Consider the following 23,586-nt stretch of genomic DNA (forward strand, 5'->3'; position numbering starts at 1 on the left):
TCAAAAGTAAATACTTTCAAAAATATACGGGACTGATCAAAAAAGAATTGGTAAAAAGTTCTTTTATTAATTGGCAAAGATAGATAGACATCAGCGGCTTCATTATGGATCCGTATCTCAGGTGTCTAATTGTCAATCATTTTTTCATAATTTCTAAGTTTATAATTATTACAAAATTTGACATGATTTTTATTTGTTCCTTTTTCATGCCACATCTTGCTTTAAATAAATTAAATTCTGCCCAGGCAACAGATGCTCCAAGCATCGTTAGAATATTCAAGTAAAAAACCTCAGCAATCAACAAACACAAAAGCTTCAAGGCCATCTCTTCGAATTGATTTTGATGCAGAAGATGATCCATTTGAATTACTCGAGTTAATTGAATCAGCTCCAAAACCTTCTTTCGAACGTAATATGAAAGAGTCTCCAGCTAGCTCCTTTTTTCATTCGATTCAATCACCTCCTCAATCCTTTTCTCCATTCGCAAAGAAGCATAACGATATTCGCATAATTTCTCATTCTGAAAAATTCAAAAAACTCCGTCAAGAAAGTTCGGAGTGCCAGAGAATTGAGGTATCCAGAAGAGAGCAGCTTCAATTTCAAGCTCAGCAGGTATTTTCTTTTTTATCAATTGGAATAAAAAATATGAGAAAATGATTGATAGTTTCAAGCTATCCAAAAAGAGGGAAAAATAAAGGCTGATTCAAAATGTTGTAATTGTAGGTGTGCAGTGTCTCTTATTTTATGTTGTAAAAAATGGTTTCTTTTTTTTAGGCAGTCGTTTTCACTCTTTAGTACAAAAGTTATATGCTGCGCTTGCAATTGCACTTTTTGTTCATCTTGTATCGGAAACATGGGAATTTCAGTGGAACCCACATTTACGGTGAGAGAAAGACAACGAAGTATAATTATTGTTGTTTTGCTTTGAAATTATATTTTTTGTTTTTTTAAAAAAATTGTTCAAATATTCATAATTATTCAATGTTCATTCACTTATCATATATCAGATGATCAGCCTTGCTGCGAAATATGTGCCAACTTGTTGGGATCACTCCTCAGAATGAATGAAATTATGAAAATCAAACGTGGTTTGTTTTCAATTCTAATTTTTTTTTTGAACACAATTTAAAAATTTTTGATAATCTTAGAAAAAAAGCCAAATTTAATAGAAAACACGTTTATTCATCTTCGCGGAACAGAAAAAGAAGTGGAAAGCGCGTTAGAAAGGCAGAAATATTCTGCGTATTCCTCCGCAAAGTCCAGCAAAGTCAGTGCTCACACTGCAATGCAGTCTCATTCATTGCTGTTGAGAGAAGTGAAAGCGACTCTGCCACGCCGGAAGGAAGAGCTGAACGGGAGAGACTTCTTTCTGTTGTCGCAACTCGTACGCGTCTTCGAAGTACGCTGCACAGAGCTCGAAAAGAAAATAAAGCAGAACAGCGGAGGCGCAGGTTGAATCTGTTGGATGAATTTAAATTGATGTTATTCTGATCGAGCTGAGTCCTGTTCATTGTAAAAAAAAAATACATATTTGTTATTGCTTCCATATTTTTGTTGACTGAGAGTGTACTTCCTTTGAATACTTTTGCTTTTTATTGACTTTTGGTAAAACAGATGGCATTGGCTTTTTTCTTCTGAAAAAGAGTGTATTGACTTCTTTTTTGAGTTCATTTAAAGGTCAATGGATTGCGAAGCGTAAAGTGTCGTCTTTCTTTTTAATATAAAGATTTTTATAGTTGAATGACATAAGTGGTTATTCCTTTTATGTGCATTGCGGATTCGTAAGTTGCTGGATGAATTGAAGTTTTGACAATGAAAATGGAGAAGTTACCTCAAAAATTGGTGATAAAGGGAAAACTGACTCCGAAGGCGAAGAAAGAGGATAAAGTTGTAGATCACCCAAAAGAGATGCATTGATGAGTTTTCGCTCCGAAAAAGAAAATGATGAATATGAGACAACAACGCAACGATATCCCTCCTTTGAAGAAGGCTTGATCGCGGAGGAAGATTGTGAAGTAGATGGAGATAATAATGTATCATTGCGAGAAAAATTAATGGGATACAGTGCCTGTGTTAATTGAGAAGATGAATCTTGCTTGCAGGATGTGTCCAAATCTTCCTCGATATCCATTCGATCATCGTTTGTTTCAAGTTCGACTTCCATTGAAGGCTGCTCAATTATTCCAACACAAATTGGCGGGGAATCGGACGTATAAAGATGACAGTCTGATGAAAGCAGGAGAATTCCAATGTACAGCGGAAATCGTGCTGCAAGTGGTGATGGAACAGTTTCCTGGTGGGAATATCCCATTTCGAGTGGAGTTTTCATTTCGCTCATTTCAGAGTGAATCATTGGCGCACTTTGAAAGAGGCTTGATGCTGAATAGATTGACGATTCAGAAGTTGCTGACGTTTGACGTAAATGAAAGCCTGCGAGCAAACTGGAAGAAGTTTGTGGAGCAGATGTTGATAGTGAGCTTTTATGATCAAATTTGATTCCACTCATTAAATTTGCTGTCGGAGAGTTTGATGAATCTAGCTGTATAAATGAAAAGCTCGAAAAAAGAAGTGAAAATGGAGTTGTCCCGAAATCATAAGCACTGGATTTGTGCACGAACAGAAATAATGGAGAGCATAATACAGGGAAAAGTAATGATTTGTCATTTTTGCTGTTATCAACATTTGTACAATTCAGAAAAAATGGAAGCATGGAATTATCAAATGCTTCTTCGCTTTGAGAAGCCTTTTGTTTAGTTTCTTTCGTGAATAATTCAAATTCCACGAGTTTTATCTTTATTTGCCCAATCTGTTCGCAATCAAAACAATGACCTTCAAGCTGTTAAGTTTTAGAAAAGTGTTTCAAATAATGATGATTAAAAACCTCAGAATATTTGCTATTTAGCATCCAAATCCTCATTTCTGCCGAACACTCATTAAATATTTGACCGTTCCACGCCAAGATGTCTAAAATCCAAATTGTTTTCTCTTTTTCTGACCACAAGCAATCAAGCAAGCAATTCCCCTCTGAATACAAAATTGAAAAATAAAAATGTTATAATTATTATTATTATATCGATCCAATTCAATAGCATTGAAAAATATATAATAGTTAAATAAAATCAGACTTTTGCGTCTGTATGATCCACCAGGAAAAATACTATCGAAATCAATATCTTTTGATGATGATGATGTTTTCTTGGATTTTTCATCATGAAGTTGTACGTTTATCAAATGTGTAATTCCATTTTCAGATCTAAGAATACATCGGACCCCTTTTGGGACTTGGGCAAACATCCAATTTTCTTCTAAATCTTCTGGTATTTCAAGCATCCATTCAGGTTGCATCGGCGAAAATAACAAATAATCGCAAATTGCTGTAACCGAATTAAAAGTATGTGAAACACTTGTTTCAGACAGTATAACATATGAATCATTTTCTGACTGGCTGGAAATTTCTATAATATTATCTGATTTCTTGTGAGTATCACTGATTCGTTCATCGCATTGTTCAAGGTATTCCAACCTCAATTCTTTCAATGTTTGTTTTTTCTTTAATGCACTTTTTTTGTATCTCTCCTTTCTTCTTTGTTCCTGAGTTATGTATCTTTTTAATGAAAAGGCAAGTTTGCGCTTTTCAATAAGGCTAAGTTTTTTCCTTAATGGAAAGTTTAAATCAAATTCATCCATGTTCAATTTATGATGAACAAAAATTTTCTTTAATTGAACAGCAGATAAGATTTCTTTTTGATTGAAAATTGATTTTAAAATATAATATTTCAGATCAATTTTCTTCACAAAAACTTCAAGTCTTTTTTTTGAAAATTTTAATGAAAATTTTATTAAATATATAATATAAATCTTGGATTCACAAAATTATAATGTGATTGTTTTATAATTGTTCAAAAAAGAAATTCTCACTTGACTTTTTTTTTTGATTTATTTTTTCATTTTCAGTTAATAATCGCACACAACAAAAATGTTGAAGCATATTCATTTGTGATCGAAATTGATATTAAAACGTATTCTTCTTTTTTTGAAGAGTTTGTTTTTCTTCAATCAATTTTCTCATGCAAAATTTTATATTTTTAGAACAAATAACAAAATAAAAAATAGTCCATTTTTTGACATAAGCGAAATGTTACAACACTTCATGTTATGATAACAACGATGCCTGTTGACAAATATGAAAATCATATTTATTTTGAAATCTGAGGAAGTGAAATAAAGTTTTGAGTGAAGTAATTTTTATGTGTTTTGTGCAAAAAAAGCTTGAAAGTCCTATTTTCCCCCATTTTATTTAAAAAAAAAAGTTTAAGTCTTTTCTTTTGCTTTTCTTTTCTTTTTTTGAAAAGTTCCTTTTGTTTTATTTTCAAAAAAAAATAATAATTTCATATTTTCATCATATTTCTGTTCCTACTCACGAATTTTCATTAAAATTGAAGCAAAACCTCAAATAATGTTAAAATTATCATTACAGTGAAGTTACATAAGTGTGAACAGAAATTTGATGCAAAAAATGAAATTTTTGTTCTATTTGAAAATTTAACAAAAGGAACTTGTCAAAAAAAATCAGCCAATTTATATTGTAATCTGAAAATATAAAGGGTTGCACTTTTTCATCTGACATCTTTTTCACCCCCCAACCCACACACACACCCTTTTTTTGTGGAGCTGGCTACGGCTTAACACAAGCTCGTAACCAACAAAAAATAACTAGATACGTTTATTTTAATATTATTAAACTTATGCAGAAAATATTTTAAAGAAAAATATTTCACTTAAAAATCTCGGTATTTTTTCATTTTATTTTTTGATTACAAAATTGATGGTCTTTCCATGAATATAACATTCTGGAAGTTTTAAGCTACATCAACTTAACTCCTCATATCCTTTTTATTGGTTTTATAACTTTTCACATTTCATAAGTTTCTTTTTCACCTGTTTTCTCATTTCATCGACTTTTCGGAAAAATGAAATTATTATACGAATGATGAATTCTTGAAAAAAATAATTATGATTATCCTTAATACACCAAAAATTATTCAAGATCGAAAAACTTTAATTCAACATCGAAATTAATTATTCGAAATCGAAAAAGAAGATAATAAGTTCAGAATTTCAATTAAAGTCAAAATTAAAAAAGTTTAATTGAAACAAATGTTAATTGTGACAAATGTTTATTTATAGGAAATGTTTTTCTTTCGTTTTTAACAACTGTTTTCCATGATTAAGACTGATGTCATTCGATTCTTTTCTCATTTTGAATATTGAAAATGTTTAATTTTATCAGTTTCAAATGCAATAAATGAAATTCAAAACATTTTATTTTCAGTAAATGAAATGAATTTTTGTATTTAAGTGCACAAAACAAGATCATGAATTATCCTATCACTTTTATTTTTTGCAAAAATTGTTTATTTTATTCTGAGCACATGTTAAGAGTCAAAAAATAATATTCTATTTTTTCTTATTCATTCTATTGAACACAACCAAACACCAAAAAAACAACAAAAAATATTTTTCTGATTGAAATTGACAAATTTCTCAGATCTTGCTTTGAAATAAAAGTAACTGATATGAGTATGAATTTTTAGGTTTTTTTCAAAATATTTGATGACAAAGAATATTCGATGTTGAATTAAAGTTTTTCGATCTTGAATAATTTTTGGTGTATTAAGGATAATCATAATTATTTTTTTCAAGAATTCATCATTCGTATAATAATTTCATTTTTCCGAAAAGTCGATGAAATGAGAAAACAGGTGAAAAAGAAACTTATGAAATGTGAAAAGTTATAAAACCAATAAAAAGGATATGAGGAGTTAAGTTGATGTAGCTTAAAACTTCCAGAATGTTATATTCATGGAAAGACCATCAATTTTGTAATCAAAAAATAAAATGAAAAAATACCGAGATTTTTAAGTGAAATATTTTTCTTTAAAATATTTTCTGCATAAGTTTAATAATATTAAAATAAACGTATCTAGTTATTTTTTGTTGGTTACGAGCTTGTGTTAAGCCGTAGCCAGCTCCACAAAAAAAGGGTGTGTGTGTGGGTTGGGGGGTGAAAAAGAGGTCAGAGGAAAAAGTGCAACCCTTGTAAAGAAATGAGTTAATCCATTTATTTTTGTGCTTTGAGCAAAAAAAGCTTTAAAGTTTGAATTAGCACCCATATTCTATTGCAAATAAAGAATATAAGGAAAAGTCATAAAGAAAATATTCTGTATAATGTTTGTATGAAAAAAAAAATCGGAAGGGAACCGAGATTTAAAAACAATCTTCATTGAATGAATAAAACACTCAACTGAATTTTTAATTCAACGACTTTCAATGAACAAAGTTAAAAATACAGTTTTTATGAATCATTTGAACAAATGATATAGATAATATCAAAAAAGTCAATTTGAAGACACAAAATTAGAAGTGAACAATACAAAAATATTGTTGAATACAGAAATAGATTTCTTCATGTTTTTGAATTCCATTCACTGAAATGTTTTTATTTACGATTTTTTCTGGTTTTGATAGTTTTGATTTTTTGATGATCAATGATAAATCTTCCATGAGTTTTTGGCCAGGATGAAAAAGAAATTTCATTTGGATGTTTTTCACTCAGAAAACACAAGAAAACTGAGAGGCTTAAAAAAAATAAAAAAAATACTATTTCACAATAGAATAACTTTTTTACTTAAAAAATCTTGAATGAAAACAAATTGATGTGGCTGAAATTTTTAAAGAAAAATTATAGGTTCAAAATTCAATTAATTCATTTTTGACTCTTGAATGTTTCAATGTTGAAACTTTGTGACAGAAATAGCTCAAAAAGATTAAAAATGAGTCGATAATAGCAAGGTATTTCTGTGTGAAAAAGAAACAAACTATTCAATAGCAATAACATTTTTAATCCTGAAACATAATTTTTGATTATCTTTTGAAATGGTAAGTTAAAGGACATCAGAGAAAAAAAGTTTTGAAAGTGAAAAACAAACAAACAAAAAAATATACATGAAACTCTGAAATGTGAAATCAACAAACATATTCAAAGTCATTGGCACAAAATATTCATTGGGAGATAAGAAAACAAAGTTGTTTTGTTCTTATCATAAATGAAGTTCTTTGTACGGAAAAAAGGCGATAAGAATGCTTTGTGATTATTCATGGATTTGTTCCAATGGATATTTGAGACAAATTTTTTGATGCTTCAATTGAATAAAAAATTATTCCTCAAATAACTTACACACATTGAAAAAGTCATCGCACATTTCGTGCTCTCTCCCTCTTTCTTTTCATATTCCATCGCATGCTCATCCAAATGCAACCTTCCAAAGAAAATAACTCATTGCAGAAATATGTTCTTTGTTTTTCATTCTCAATCTGATTAGAAATATTGAACGAAAAAGTTTGTTCAACTCAAATAAATTTCTGTAATGTATCTGTAATTGCATTCTTTCTCCATCCACTCAACCATCTTCAAACACACCCACAACCCCATCGATGGAGCCATCCTCCCTTCCCTCAACAGCCCTGCCACTTCTCTTTCTGCCTTCAACACCTCTTTCCTCCACCAAACTCGATCTTTACCAAATGCTGCTGTTGTATATGAAGGAAATGAAACTCACAGAAAATCACCTGGAAGATTGACTTCATTCGATGTTAACAGCCATCGCTTCGAATGGTGTGAATGGAATGATTTAAATGGCGGAGGTAGTAATGGAGGTGCGCTTTATGTTTCTTGTGCAAATGCTAATCTCACAATCACTTCTTGCTCATTCGATAATTGTTCAACCACAGGTGGATTTAGCGGTGGAGCGTTATATTGTAATCTTTCGTTAAAAATTGATATCTCAAAATCCAATTTTTCAAGTTGCTCAGCTGCTAATGGAGGAGCTGCCTATATTTATAGTTATCAACCCAATTCTGATTATTCATTCATGGAAAACAAAATCAAAAGTTGTTCAATAACGAGCAATATTGGGACTGGTTGGTATTTTGCCCTCTATTATATGACCTCAACTTGTCAATTTCTGTTTTCCGAATGTTGGTGTATCGCAAATTCTGGTGGTGATTCTGCTGGTTCTTTAACATTTTCTTATCCTCCACAAAACAAACCAAATCAATTTTTGGTTAATGATTGCCAGTTCATAAACAATAAATTAACATCAACTTCAACTTCATGGGGAGGTGCTGCGCTTTGCTGCACAGCAACTTATTCCTGGATGAATGGAGTAAATTTCATCACATTCTGCTTCTTCGATGGCAACACTGCGACGAATGGCAGAGGTAATGATGTGTTCTTTAATGGCAGCAGCATCACCCAATCCCCATTCAATCAGTGCGGGTCAACAACAGAATCAAAAAGAGTGTGGAACGCAGGAACTGCTGATGATGTTGAGTTCAACAGATGGCTCCCTCTCATAACAACATTCAAAATCGTGTCAAATAATGGAACAAACACCGATCTCTGCGGAATCACACAGCTCAGTCCATGCAAAACAATTGAATATGCTCTTGTTCGCATGACAGATGCCCAAGACGCCTCTCTCACACTCCTCTCCTCAACATTTGTTCCTTCTCAAACACTCACTTTCAGCGCGGTTGACACCATAATCACTGGAAATGGCACAACTGCCACCACCATCGCCTCCAGTGGCATTCCCCAGCCACCAAACTCACATTCACAGTCATCACAATCATCATCATCATTTTCTTCATTTTCTTCATTTTCATCTGCATCTTCTTCACCAGATCCATCTGCCTCGTCTGCCCTCTTCCAACAGACCCAGGGCTCCCTCACAGTCTCTGCCCTCGCCATCGCCCACAACTCCTCAAACCCCATCACCCCCATCCTCTTCCACCTCTCCGATAACTCCCCTTCCCTCAACCTCAACACAACCACCATCACTGGAACAACCTCCAATTCAATCACCACACCCCTCTTCTTCCTCACTGCTGGCTTCCTCGCCCTCAACCACACAGCAATCACCCAACTCGCCCTCAACAGCCAAAGCATCTTTCACCTCACCTCCCTCACAAACCCCCTCACCCTCAACTCCTCCAACATCACCCACATCACCTCCACTGCCACCCCCGCCAGCTGTGTCCTCTCCTCTGCCACCTCCCCTGTCCTCTCCCTCTCCCTCGCCAACTGCACCATCACCAACATCGACTCAGCTCCACAAAACCAACAGACTGCCACCAATGGCGGGTGCATCTCATTCGCCTCATCTGCCCCTGCCAACTCGTTTTCTGTGAGTGACACAGCCTTCTCCACCTGCTCTGTGAGCGAGGATACAAGTTCTGGAGGAAGAGGCGGTGCTCTCATGATCGAGTTCAATGAAGGCTCACAAGTGTCAGAATCCTCCTTTTCCATAACCAATATCGTGTTTTCGGCCAACAAGGCCAGCGTCGGAAGAGATATATATTTTGTGTGTGACTCCCTTGTCGCTTCTGTGAACGAGTCTTCCTTCGCCTTCATGGGAAACAACACTCAGAAAGACAATTCGGCTGTTGGACATGACAGAACAGAAGCAATTGGAATTTCGATTTATAAATCTTTATCAACGGGCATGCAGCTAACAATGAATATGTGAATGATCATCTTGGTATCAAAGCAATGTATTGCTGGCTATCAAAGATGCCCTGCAAGTGCACACGCAATGCGACGGGGCTTCTGAAGAAGGTGAAGAAAGTTGGCAAATATTATTGAATGAGCAGACAAATAGCGAATTTATGTGCAGATGAAGGCAAATTCGAAGATATTTGAAGAGAAGGCACAAACACACAAAATAATAAATTGACTCAAAAACACTTTTGATGGATTAATCATCACATGTCTGCTGTAAATTCTGTTATTTCATTGAAACTTTCTTTGAACATGTCTTTCCTTGAAATCGCTTTCCTTCATTATTTCATCTTTGATTGCTTGTTGAAGGCTCGTAACAATGTTAAAATCTGAAGAAGAACATCCAATATGGCAAAATAGTTATATTTTTTTTAATGAACTCCATCTGATAGACTTTTCTTGGCTAAATATAGAATCATTTCATTGCTGTGTTAGGCCTGGCTGAAATTCAATACAAGAATAAATGTTTGCCTTGGCTTTCTGAATAGTAAATTGGTGACAATGTTTGACTTTGAATTCTACGGGAGATGCATCAGAAGAAAATTAAAACATTTTTGTTGCTCATTGAAGAAGGCGTGGAAGAAGAGCAGAACAAGAATGAAAAGACTGATTTTGGACCAAATAGACTTTTTATCACAAATAACATGAATGGAAATATAAACCATTCAGTTATTGATATGTTGAGAGGAGGAAATGCAAATGAAACAATTTTTGGCTCATACGGTATTTCTGCTGACAGAAAATGCATAAATGTTTCCAAATGAGGTTGCTCATTCCCAATGTCAAGTGAGAGGGAGCTGCAAAATAGTCAAAGATCGACGAATAAGACGAAGAAGATAGTAAAGAAGGAAAATAAAAATGGAATAAATGAAATCCATGAATAATCAGATGATTTTTTTGAAGAAGAATATGAGAAGGCTCCATATGACGTTGTAGACCGAATAAAATATCTTTCTTAACAAGTTGACTTCACAAGGAGATAATAATCCAAATTGCAATATTTATGACAGATACTTTCAAGCCAATCAATAGAATTACATTCCCTCAAAGTCAATTGACTCCCTTTTTGTGGGATCCCTATCTTTCCCTTCGCAAACTGAAAATGATGCTGTTCTGTCAGCGCTGAAAGTTCAAATGAATCAAATGTCAAATGATGATATCAGCAAAGAAGACGAAGAATACGAAGAAGAAGACGAAATCGAAGAAGAAGACGAAGAAGAAGAAGAAGAAGATGCAAAAGTCGTAGAAGAAGCCGTGTGATATCATAACTCAAAATAAGAAGAAGACAATGAAGACAATAGACGAATAGAATAAGTTGATCGAAGATTGAGAATTGTGAAGATTAAAAAAATCGAACAACAAAGGAGATGTTCGTAGAAATCGTTAATTTCTGGTTTTTCATCTTTTCTTTTGCTTTCTTCTGACAAACAAAATCCTCCAAATATTTTTCGCATTCATCTCAATCATCTTCCTCCACACCCACAACCCCATCGATGGTGCCATCCTCCCCAACCTCAACAGCCCATCCACTTCTCTCTCTGCCTCCAATGTCTCTTTCCTCCGCCAAACACGCTCTTCTTCAAATGCTCCTGTGGTTCATATTGGAAATGAAACCGACAGAAAATCACCTGGAAGGTTGTCTTCATTTGATGTGAACAGCCATAAATTTGAATGGTGCGAATGGAATAATTCAAATAGTGGAGCTGTCCATGGTGGTGCACTTTATGTATATTGTGCAAATGCAAATCTCACAATCACTTCTTGTTCATTCAATAATTGCAGTTGCTCAGGAAGTGGATGTGATGGCGGTGCGATATACTGCAGGTATCTGTTAAATGTCAGCATCACAAAATCCAATATTACAAGTTGCTCGTCTGAATACGGAGGAGCTGCTTGCATCAGATACCCACAGTCAAATTCAATTTGGACGTTCTCAGATAACAGAGTGGAAAGTTGTAAAATAACAAACTGGTGTGGAACTGGTTGGTATTTTACTCTCGATAACATGGCCTCAGCCTGCCAGTTTCTGTTTTCAAACTGCAAATGCATTTCAAATTCTGGTGGAAATGCTGCTGGCTCTTTAACATTTCATTCGCCTCCAACCAACAAACCAAATAAATTTTCGATCAATGATTGTCAGTTCATAAACAATAAATTAACATCAACTTCAACTTCATGGGGAGGTGCTGCGCTTTGCTGCACAGCAACTTATTCCTGGATGAGCGGAAATAAATTCATCACTTTTTGTTTCTTCGATGGCAATTCCGCAACTAATGGCAGGGGAAATGATGTGTTCTTTTACGGAAGTGATATTACACAATCTCCTTTCCAGCAATGCAGCTCAATAACCACAACAAAAAGAGTCTGGAATGCTAAAACTTCTGCAAAGGAGACTGTTACACTTTGCTCCCTTTCATCACTTCTCCCCTTTATTCCTTCAATGAAATTCCACCTGCAATTTTCCTTCTTCTTCCTCTTTCTCTTTCTCTTCCAATTCCTCTTCTTCTATGCTGCTTCATCTAAATCCTCCTTTCATGAGGTGTAGCTGGCATCTTCCACTTCCCTCTCCTGGTTCTCACAAATCCACCTCGTTGTTTCTTCTTTCTGCTTTTGTCCTGCACCTTCCTCAATAATTTTCTTTCCATCTTCATTCATTTTCTCTCTATTCTCTTCTTCCTCTTCTTCTTTGCGTTCTTCTTCTTCATCATCCTCTTCTTCTTCTTCATTTGCTTCTTCTTCATTTGCTTCTCCCAATCCATTTCTTTCCTTTCATTCAAAAAATCTCTTCAATCCTCAAGACCACATTTCCTTTCATAATATTCAATAAAATCGAGATCTTCGTTTTCTTTCACTTTGCTCATCAGTCTTCCCTCTTTTCTTTCTTTTCCATTTTTTCTCTTTCCAATTTTTGTTTCTGCTTTATTTCTTAAGAAATCCTCTTTTTCTTCATTTTCCTCTTTATCCCCGATTCCGATGATGAATGCAAAGTGATCCAATCAGTTGAAGCAATGATGATGAGGAGGATGATGAGGAGGATGATGAGGAGGATGATGGGGATAGGGATGAATTTATGTGATATGATGTCGATGAATTTGAAGAAGAAGAAGAAGCGAATTGAATGTGATGACTGAAGGTCGAGAATTGTGAAGAGAAACGTATCAATCAACAACGGAGAAGTTCACCAGAAATTACCTTTTCTTGATAACATCTTCTTTATTTATATATCTTTTTCTGCCAAATAAGATCCTCCAAATCCATCAAACATTCAGCTCTATCATCCCCCCTCGCCAACAAAAAATTGGAAACCTATGTAAATCCCTTTTTCATTCCATCTCTTCTTCTTTCACTTCCCTTCTTTCACAAAAAATCTTCTTTCTTCAAAAATAATTCTTTGTCAAAGCCCAACACCAGGCATCTTCGTAATATCTCGCATTTCATCTGTCTGTCTAATTTTTCCTTCAAAACTTTTCTTCTTCTTCTTCAAAGCCATCTAATCCTTCTCTCTTTCAGCACCCTGAATAAAAAAATTAATAATCGCTTCAAAATAAATAACGACAGCAAACCTTCTAAACATATTTTTAAGCCAATGTCTATATTTTATCCCATTGGCACCTGTTTTCTTCAATACAATTTCATTATTTCTTCCTTTTTCAAGTGTTTCATCTCTGATTCGCAAATCATCCTTTCCATCAGTTGTTTCTCCATCAAATGCATCGATTTCTGGTCCTTCTGAAAAATGTGAGATTTATGCATTCTGCTCAAATTCCACCCTCATTATTGAAAAATGTCCTGTTTTTTGTCAAAAATATCATCTCCAATTCCCTTCCCAATCCCTTCACCCTGGGCACTTTCCATATGAATTTTCTGGCTCAGCTCGATAGCCACCCTACACAACGCGACATCCCGCTTTCATTCATTTTCATTCATTTCCACCTCCTCCCCTGAAAACAACACAAAAACATTCAACAGATAAATATTCATATAAATAAAATAAATAAAGAACAAACTGCGCTTAGACTGTTTTTTGCCAAACACACTCATTTCCACAGCCATCATCATTCAAAAATTCAATCTCTTCATTTCAGTCTCAGAATGGTTGAATACAGCATGGAATGCATCTTCACAAAATACATCGTGTATCTCGCTGAAGGGTCTTTTCAGCCCGTACACATTGTGATGGATGTCCAGAGGCGTTTTTTCTTTTCGTCCATGATCATCTCCTTTAATAATATTCTCAACCACCAAAAGAAGTGTTTGAGGTTTATCTCATCAACACCTTGCACATGAGGGATATGGCGCATACAAGTGATGGAAGAATATTTTTTGTGGCAGGGAGTAGAAGTTGGGTGTTTTTTTGAATGTTTATATTTCAAGAGGGATTTTTGAATAAACAAAATTTGGAGACAAAGGGGTGGGGAAGAGTGGGTGGAGATTTTGAGAAGATTATATAGTAAATATGTAGGGAAGTGGCTGAGGATGGTGAGGAAGATATTTGAGGCAAATTGGAGAAATGGATTTTGAAAAGAAAGAAAAGAGGGCAAAAGTGTGCAAGAAGAAGAATATTCTGAAGTGTTCAAATGGAAAAGGGTGTTTTTTTAGAAGAAAAGATTTTATGGAAGAGACTGAGAATTCTGAAGAAAAGGAGGGGATTGATATTTTCTGATGATTTTGTGAGCTGAATGGAAGAGGGGAATGGAAAGGAAAATAAATTGAGTGATATTATCATTTTTTGTTTCTGAGGGGAAAGGAAGGGAAATCGCAAAATGAAATTCAATTGCCTTTGGAAAAATACAGCAAGATTGATTACCACAATCTGTTCGTCATATATTTGGTGATTATGTTTTTCTAACCAAACTGAGGTTCATACATCAAGCGAGACGTTTTGGCCAATCAACAACATCACACAAAGAGTCCTCGTCATCTTCTTCAGAAATGTTAGTTGACTGATTGCACATTTCTCAATAATTTCTTCTTCTTCCACATCATTTCCTTCTTTTTCATCATCTTCTTCTTCAGATAATCCCCTTTCATTCAATCGACCATTTTCCTCATTTCTCGGTTTGCAAACACAAAATTCGCCTTCTCACAATTCACTTGCTTATTCAGCGACAAGCACGCCTGTTATGAACCGCATAGCCAAAAACACACAAAATCTTCTTCAGTCAAATTTTGCTTCTTCTTCTTCTTCTTCTTTGACTTCGCTCTTCCTCATTCGTTCGCGCATTCACACAGCATCTATCTTCATTTCAACAATTGTGATCCTCCTTTTCTTCTTCAACTCTTTCTTCGATGAACGAATTTAAAATATTCCTATTTCCATTTCATTCAACTTCCCATTGAATTTATCAAGAAGCATTAAAACCTGCTCAAATAGGAAACGCAAAAGAAATGTTCATTCTGACATAGAATTTCAGCCAGACCTAACACGGAGATGAAATGGGTAATATTGATCCGGAATAGCCGAACATCAGGCATGCAACAAAAAATAGAGATTGCCTCTGACTTTTTTCATTTGGAAGCTGAAAGAATTCACCGAAAACATAAAGAACAGGACAGGATAGGATGTTTGGGGCGAATGATTATGAGGATGACCTTCGACAAATTTCACAACGTCATTTGCCTTCAATGGAACGAGAGGATGATTAAATGAGGAGAACATAATTTATTAGAAAACAAATGATCGAAGGATAATTCTATGAAATAAGTGCGTCTGCAGCGCTCAAAAAAGGAGAAATGGGAATGGAAAAAGAAATTGAAAGTTTTGAAGAGCTTGTTGATATGCTTGAAGAAATGCATTTTGAAGAGATGAAATAGATGATTCCTAAAAGCAACAAGCGGAATTTGCATTTGATGAAAAGGAGAAATTAGAAGAGGAAATATCGAAGAAATATTTATATTTGAGCTGACGTTAAGTATTTTGGTAAAATTAAGTGATATGTTCTTCAGTTGAAAAGAAGATGAAAGCGTCTGAATTTTTCAATGACATGGAAAATGAATCAAAATTTGAAGAAGAAATAATTGAGGAAATTATGAGAAAGTTCATCATTTCCAGTGATTATAGTGTCAACAGCGCTGAAAGTGAGTGTTTGAGAAGGAACAAATGTTGAGGCGAGGAGGGTGAGAGAGGCATCTTGGGCATCTGTCATGCGAACAAGAGCGAATTCAATTGTTTTGCATGGACTGAGTTGTGTGATTCCGCAGAGATCGGTGTTTGTTCCATTATTTGACACGATTTTGAATGTTGTTATGAGAGGGAGCCATCTGTTGAACTCAACATTATCTGCTTCTCCTGCATTCCACACTCTTTTTGATTCTGTTGTTGACCCGCACTGATTGAATGGGGATTGGGTGATGCTGCTGCCATTAAAGAACACATCATTACCTCTGCCATTCGTCGCAGTGTTGCCATCGAAGAAGCAGAATGTGATGAAATTTACTCCATTCATCCAAGTGAAGGTTGCATCCAAATAAATACCAGCTCCGCCGCGTGTAGATGAAGTTGACGTCAATTCATTATTTACAAATTGGCACTCATTGATTGAAAACTGACTTGGTTTGTTTCCTGGTGGCCAACTGAATGTTAATGATCCCGCAGCATCACCACCTGAGTTTGAAATGCACTTGCATTTAGAAAACAGGAATTGAAAATTTAACTGATTATTATTTAGTCCAAAATACCAACCAGTTCCGCACCAATCTGTTATTGAACAACTTTCCACTCTGTTTTCTGAGAATGAATAAACAGAATTTGATTGTGGCCAGCCAACGTAAGCAGCTCCTCCATGAGCAGCTGAACAACTTGTGAAATTGGATTTTGTGATGTTAACATTCAACAGATATAAGCAATATAACGCTCCACCACTGTATCCGTTTGTTGAACAATTGAAAAATGAACACGAAGTGATCGATAAATTTGCGTTTGTGCAATTGACTTTCAGAGCACCTCCTTGATCATTTCCGCTGTATGAATCATTCCATTCGCACCACTCAAAGAGGTAGCTATTCAAATCAGTAAAGGACAATCTACCAGGTTTCGCTCTTTGGGTTTCGGATCCGTTATATTTTACAAGATCATTTGATGAAGATCGTGTTTGGTGGAGAAAAGAGGCGTTGAAGGCAGAGAGAGAAGTGAATGGGCTGTTGATGGAAGGGAGAATGGTTCCATCGATGGGGTTGTGGATGTGTTTGAAGATGATTGAGATGAATGCGAAAAATATTTGGAGGATTTTGTTTGTCAGAAGAACACGCAAAAATAAAAGAGGAGAAAAAAATAGAAATTTCATCGAAACTCTCTGTTTTTATTTGTTATTATTCTCCTCAGCAAATTTCGACCTTCAATCAACTTTTCCTATTTGTTCGTCATCATCGTTTATTCCTTCTTCACCTTCTTCTTCTCCTTCTTCTCCTTCATCTTCTCCTTCTTCTCCTTCTTCTCCGTCTTTTTCTTCTTCTCCTCCTTCACTTTCATTATCATCTATGTTATCTTTTTTATCTTCATTCTCAAGTCAGTGTGTACAATAATATTATCTGCAATTTCCTTATGACAAAGAGAAACCACAGATTAATTTTCATGTCTTTCTCTTCTCTTTCCTTCTCCATCTCCTTCATTTTCATGTGCTTCTTCATTTTCATCATCATCATCTTCTTCTTCTTCAACTCCTCCAACTTTTTCAATGCCATCTTCACTCACTTGGAGTTGAATCGGAATATCACCTATCTGTTGCATTCATACGCTCCAATCAACAGAGACGCAAAATTGAACTAATAATTATTTCACTTGCATTTCTTTGTCTCAACAATCAATCACTGAACTAGTCTTCATTTTTCATTCACAATTTTGATGATGAAAAAAGGTAATTTGAACGAATTGATTTCATTTCATTAAAATCGTCTTCTTTTTCATCAACCTTCTTCAACGAACAACAAAAAAATTGTCATTTCCATTTCATTCAACTCCTGTTAAATCCAGGGCCAAGCGTCATCTTTCATTTTCTTTTCGGAAGCACAAAAGGATTATTTATTCTATCGCAGAATATCAGCTGAAATTATATGTCAACGGAAGTGATTCAATGTCAAACCAAGAAAAGCCAATCATCGGGTGCACGATCCATGAAGGTTGCCTCTGCATAATTCATTTTGAGATTGAAAGAATAACATGAAGCAGAAAGAACAAAGTGGGAAAAGATTTTTTTGAACAAACAGTTGCAGGGATGGTTTTTGAGAGATTTCACAAGGCCACATGCCTTCAACAAGTCGCGGAAGATGAAATGGGAGAGGAAACATTAAAGAGATATAAGTTTTTGAGTGGATGTCAAGGGTTTTTAAAAGCAAGTGATGATATATTCCTCAAATGAAAAGCAATGAAAGCTTATGAATTTTTCCATGATATGGAAAATGGTGAAAATTGGAAAATGGAAGGAATAATAAAGAAATTAGAAAAAGTTTATCATTTCCTGTTATTTTTATATCAACTGCGCTGGATGTGAGTGGAGTTGGAACAAATATCAATGGGGTCTGTTGGGGTCTGCCACAGGCATCTGTATTGGTTCCGTTGTTAGAAACGATTTTGTTCTGAGCAATGAGGGGGAGCCAGCTATTGAACACATCGCTATTAGCTGTATTGTTATTCCACACTCTTTGTGTTGGAGTTGTTGAGCCACAATTCTCAAACGGAGATTGAATGATGCTGCTTCCATTGAAAAATACATCATTTCCTCTGCCATTTTTTGCAGTGTTGCCATCGAAGAAACAGAATGTGATGAATTTATTTCCGCTCATCCAGTTATATGTTGCATAACAGTAAATGGCAGCGCCTCCATAATTAGTAGAGGCAGTCAATTCATTTTTGATAAACTGGCAATCATTAACCAAAAATTGACTCGGTTTGTTGCTTGGAGGATAACGAAATGTTAAAGAACCAGCAGAATCACCACCAGAATTTGCAATGCACTTGCATTTGGTAAACAAAAATTTTCCGTTTGATGGCATGTCATCGAGCAAGAAATACCAGCCGGTTCCACACCAATTTGTTATTTTACAACTTTCCACTCTGTTTTCTGAGAATGTCCAAACAGAATTTGATTGTGGATTCCTTGTGTGAACTGCTCCTCCATGAGCAGCTGAACAGCTTGTGAAATTGGATTTTGTGATATCAATTTTTAACAAACTATCGCAATATAACGCTCCACCATGATTTGTTGTTGAGCATTTGCTATACGAGCAAGAAGTGATTGTGAGATTTGCATTAGTGCAAACAACTTGAAGTGCACCACCAGATGAAGATCCACCATTTGAATCATTCCATTCGCACCATTCAAAGCGATGACTGTTCACATCAAAAGAAGTCAATCTTCCAGGTGTTTTTCTATCAGTTTTAGTTCCAATATACACCTTTGCAGCATTTGATGGAGATCGTGTTTGGTGAAGGAAAGAGGCGTTGAAGGCAGAGAGAGAAGTGAATGGGCTGTTGATGGAAGGGAGAATGGTTCCATCGATGGGGTTGTGGATGTGTTTGAAGATGATTGAGATGAATGCGAAAAATATTTGGAGGATTTTGTTTGTCAGAAGAACACGCAAAAATAAAAGAGGAGAAAAAAATAGAAATTTCATCGAAACTCTCTGTTTTTATTTGTTATTATTCTCCTCAGCAAATTTCGACCTTCAATCAACTTTTCCTATTTGTTCGTCATCATCGTTTATTCCTTCTTCACCTTCTTCTTCTCCTTCTTCTCCTTCATCTTCTCCTTCTTCTCCTTCTTCTCCGTCTTTTTCTTCTTCTCCTCCTTCACTTTCATTATCATCTATGTTATCTTTTTTATCTTCATTCTCAAGTCAGTGTGTACAATAATATTATCTGCAATTTCCTTATGACAAAGAGAAACCACAGATTAATTTTCATGTCTTTCTCTTCTCTTTCCTTCTCCATCTCCTTCATTTTCATGTGCTTCTTCATTTTCATCATCATCATCTTCTTCTTCTTCAACTCCTCCAACTTTTTCAATGCCATCTTCACTCACTTGGAGTTGAATCGGAATATCACCTATCTGTTGCATTCATACGCTCCAATCAACAGAGACGCAAAATTGAACTAATAATTATTTCACTTGCATTTCTTTGTCTCAACAATCAATCACTGAACTAGTCTTCATTTTTCATTCACAATTTTGATGATGAAAAAAGGTAATTTGAACGAATTGATTTCATTTCATTAAAATCGTCTTCTTTTTCATCAACCTTCTTCAACGAACAACAAAAAAATTGTCATTTCCATTTCATTCAACTCCTGTTAAATCCAGGGCCAAGCGTCATCTTTCATTTTCTTTTCGGAAGCACAAAAGGATTATTTATTCTATCGCAGAATATCAGCTGAAATTATATGTCAACGGAAGTGATTCAATGTCAAACCAAGAAAAGCCAATCATCGGGTGCACGATCCATGAAGGTTGCCTCTGCATAATTCATTTTGAGATTGAAAGAATAACATGAAGCAGAAAGAACAAAGTGGGAAAAGATTTTTTTGAACAAACAGTTGCAGGGATGGTTTTTGAGAGATTTCACAAGGCCACATGCCTTCAACAAGTCGCGGAAGATGAAATGGGAGAGGAAACATTAAAGAGATATAAGTTTTTGAGTGGATGTCAAGGGTTTTTAAAAGCAAGTGATGATATATTCCTCAAATGAAAAGCAATGAAAGCTTATGAATTTTTCCATGATATGGAAAATGGTGAAAATTGGAAAATGGAAGGAATAATAAAGAAATTAGAAAAAGTTTATCATTTCCTGTTATTTTTATATCAACTGCGCTGGATGTGAGTGGAGTTGGAACAAATATCAATGGGGTCTGTTGGGGTCTGCCACAGGCATCTGTATTGGTTCCGTTGTTAGAAACGATTTTGTTCTGAGCAATGAGGGGGAGCCAGCTATTGAACACATCGCTATTAGCTGTATTGTTATTCCACACTCTTTGTGTTGGAGTTGTTGAGCCACAATTCTCAAACGGAGATTGAATGATGCTGCTTCCATTGAAAAATACATCATTTCCTCTGCCATTTTTTGCAGTGTTGCCATCGAAGAAACAGAATGTGATGAATTTATTTCCGCTCATCCAGTTATATGTTGCATAACAGTAAATGGCAGCGCCTCCATAATTAGTAGAGGCAGTCAATTCATTTTTGATAAACTGGCAATCATTAACCAAAAATTGACTCGGTTTGTTGCTTGGAGGATAACGAAATGTTAAAGAACCAGCAGAATCACCACCAGAATTTGCAATGCACTTGCATTTGGTAAACAAAAATTTTCCGTTTGATGGCATGTCATCGAGCAAGAAATACCAGCCGGTTCCACACCAATTTGTTATTTTACAACTTTCCACTCTGTTTTCTGAGAATGTCCAAACAGAATTTGATTGTGGATTCCTTGTGTGAACTGCTCCTCCATGAGCAGCTGAACAGCTTGTGAAATTGGATTTTGTGATATCAATTTTTAACAAACTATCGCAATATAACGCTCCACCATGATTTGTTGTTGAGCATTTGCTATACGAGCAAGAAGTGATTGTGAGATTTGCATTAGTGCAAACAACTTGAAGTGCACCACCAGATGAAGATCCACCATTTGAATCATTCCATTCGCACCATTCAAAGCGATGACTGTTCACATCAAAAGAAGTCAATCTTCCAGGTGTTTTTCTATCAGTTTTAGTTCCAATATACACCTTTGCAGCATTTGATGGAGATCGTGTTTGGTGAAGGAAAGAGGTGTTGAAGGCAGAGAGAGAAGTGGATGGGCTGTTGAGGTTGGGGAGGATGGCACCATCGATGGGGTTGTGGGTGTGTTTGAAGATGGTTGAATGGATGAAGAGGGATGAGTGAAGAGAGAATGAGGGAATTGTATTGGTGTTAGTATTGGTGGAAATGGAAGTGGTTGAGGTGGTTGAGATGAATGAATTGAGTGAGTGGGAGGGAAGGGATGGAAGAGATGGATGGGATTGGGGAGATGAGATGTTGGAGAAGAGGGTGTTTGAGAGATGGAGATTGAGGTGGATTTGGAGGTGAGGATGGGATTGGTGATGGATATGGAGAGGGGAAGGGGAAGAGGAAGAGGAAATCGAAGGGGAAAGGGAAGGGGAAGGGGAAGGGGAAGAAAAAAATGATGATGAGGATGAGGATGAGAAAGATGAAGGAGAAGGGGAAAGGGAAGGAGATGGAGAAGGGGAAGGGGAAGAGAGGGAAAAAGGAGAAAAAAGGAAGGGCTGGATGAGGGAGACGAAAGAGGAGAAGGAGGAGTGGGAGATGGAGAAGGAGGCAGGGATTGGGGAGTGGGCATGTGGGAGGAGATTGTTTGGGGTGGAGAAGAGGGGGAAGGAGAGGATGGCAGGTTGGTGGGTGGTGAGGGAGAAGTTTGTGAGGGCGAGGGAGGCATGGGCAGAGAGGAAGAGGGGGCAGTGGTGGTGGTGGCTGTTGGTGAGTGAAGGTGGGTGGATGGTGCAAGTGGAGGAGCAGATGGAGGCAGCGGAGTGGTGTTGGGCAGTGAGGAGTGGACAGCCACTGAGAGGGATGATGTTGAGATGGGTCACACACAAGGAGGTGTTGATGAGGGCGAGGCTTGTTTGAGCACCACAGATGTGATTGCCAGATGCATGTTCCACCTTGTCTGAGTGAGCGCCTCTGATGATGCTGTTTGCGATATCTTCTCCATGAACGAGATTTATGGTGAGGAGTGCAGCGAGTATCTGAGCTAATACTGTGATCCTAATCATTTTCAAACTGTGATGCAATTTGATTGGAATGAATATGAATGAAGCCTTAATTGGTGGAGAGGGGAGAAATGCAATGTGAAGAGAAAATAGAAGAGGAAATCTTGTGAGTCATTGCTTATAATCTGAAATATCTGCTTTTGTGAATATGAGTATCAATTTATTTCTTGTTTGCATTCGTTTCTCTCGTGTGCACTCAATTTTTTATTCGGAAATTAAATAGATTTTTTTTGAAACAATTATTTTTCATCTGAAGAATTCATATTGATGAATAATTTGATGATTTATTTTCATGAAAGATGTAATTTCGATATTGCAGATAATGCCCCAACAATCTCCTCTATTAACTTGAGAAATGGTTGAAATGTATGTATTTGGAAATGGGGAAATCTGAAAAAAATATTGGCATCTCAAATAAATACATACTGTTTGGAATTACAACCAATGACTGACAAACAACAGTCGGCGATTTAAAAAAATATATATTTTTTAATCAAAAAACTATAATCCACCGAAACATTTTTTCTTCTTTTTTTGAAATCCACAAATTTGATAATTAATCTGTGAAATACAAAATTCAACTTTGTTGTTAATGAATACCAAAAAAGGAAAACAAGTGTGTGAGAAAAAAATAACATTTATAATGGATAATGAATAAACGAACAACGAAATGCATTTGTGGTGCTTCAAATATCTGAGGAGCTTTCGAAACAGTTGAGACTATTATCATACATATTATTATTCAAAAGTTATTTTCTCAAAAAATCTTATCAGAATTTCTTTGATGAATAAATCTTCTGAGAAAATCAGTTTTATTTTGGTTGAATGTCAGAAACGGAGTTTGATTTCATGCATTGATAATACTCGTGAAATTGATGAAAATTTTGAGTTTCTTCTTCAATTTTTTAAAAAACAAACCTGAGAACAATATTTCTTTCAATAAACATTCACTTTTTCATCCCAAATGAAATTCTGGAATGAATGAGATAATTGGAGATAATTGGAGATTATTTTTGAAATCATAACTTTTTTCGGTGAGAGTATTTATTTTTTCAATAATTGTTCTTTATATTAACAATTCAATAACTGTTTTTGCACCATTTATTAAATAAAATTGTTGAACTTATCTTTCTAAATTATTCAAATTCAGTATTTTTTTCACAAAAATTACTTTGAGATGAATTGGTTTTTGGCTGAGTGACAAAAA

The 23,586-nt window shown here is 35.5% G+C and overlaps 5 protein-coding genes across 5 annotated transcripts; 2 read left to right on the forward strand and 3 right to left on the reverse strand.

Moving 5' to 3' along the window:
• Positions 1–33: 33 nt before the first annotated feature.
• On the forward strand, positions 34–1,625 carry MONOS_12299 (uncharacterized protein). The gene is made up of 6 exons (XM_067864907.1): positions 34–121; positions 246–612; positions 665–723; positions 775–902; positions 1,008–1,088; positions 1,149–1,625. Exons 1-6 carry the CDS (start codon positions 105–107, stop codon positions 1,454–1,456), a joined length of 960 nt encoding a protein of 319 aa, XP_067735317.1. The 5' UTR covers positions 34–104; the 3' UTR covers positions 1,457–1,625.
• A 137-nt stretch (positions 1,626–1,762) lies between these two features.
• MONOS_12300 (uncharacterized protein) lies at positions 1,763–2,710 on the reverse strand (the record flags this gene model as incomplete). Its single annotated transcript, XM_067864910.1, has 1 exon — positions 1,763–2,710. One exon carries the CDS (start codon positions 2,708–2,710, stop codon positions 1,763–1,765), a length of 948 nt encoding a protein of 315 aa, XP_067735318.1.
• A 5,862-nt stretch (positions 2,711–8,572) lies between these two features.
• MONOS_12301 (uncharacterized protein) lies at positions 8,573–8,845 on the reverse strand (the record flags this gene model as incomplete). Its single annotated transcript, XM_067864911.1, has 1 exon — positions 8,573–8,845. The coding sequence occupies one exon, from the start codon at positions 8,843–8,845 to the stop codon at positions 8,573–8,575; it is 273 nt and encodes a 90-aa protein (XP_067735319.1).
• A 168-nt stretch (positions 8,846–9,013) lies between these two features.
• Positions 9,014–9,475, reverse strand: MONOS_12302 (uncharacterized protein; the record flags this gene model as incomplete). Its single annotated transcript, XM_067864912.1, has 1 exon — positions 9,014–9,475. One exon carries the CDS (start codon positions 9,473–9,475, stop codon positions 9,014–9,016), a length of 462 nt encoding a protein of 153 aa, XP_067735320.1.
• A 12,062-nt stretch (positions 9,476–21,537) lies between these two features.
• On the forward strand, positions 21,538–22,236 carry MONOS_15830 (uncharacterized protein; the record flags this gene model as incomplete). Its single annotated transcript, XM_067868731.1, has 2 exons — positions 21,538–21,641; positions 21,705–22,236. The coding sequence occupies 2 exons, from the start codon at positions 21,538–21,540 to the stop codon at positions 22,234–22,236; spliced, it is 636 nt and encodes a 211-aa protein (XP_067735321.1).
• Between the last annotated feature and the right edge of the window lie 1,350 nt (positions 22,237–23,586).

Source organism: Monocercomonoides exilis (genome assembly GCF_001643675.1).
Source record: "Monocercomonoides exilis strain PA203 chromosome Unknown scaffold3-2548433, whole genome shotgun sequence".
NCBI classification, from domain to species: domain Eukaryota; phylum Preaxostyla; order Oxymonadida; family Polymastigidae; genus Monocercomonoides; species Monocercomonoides exilis.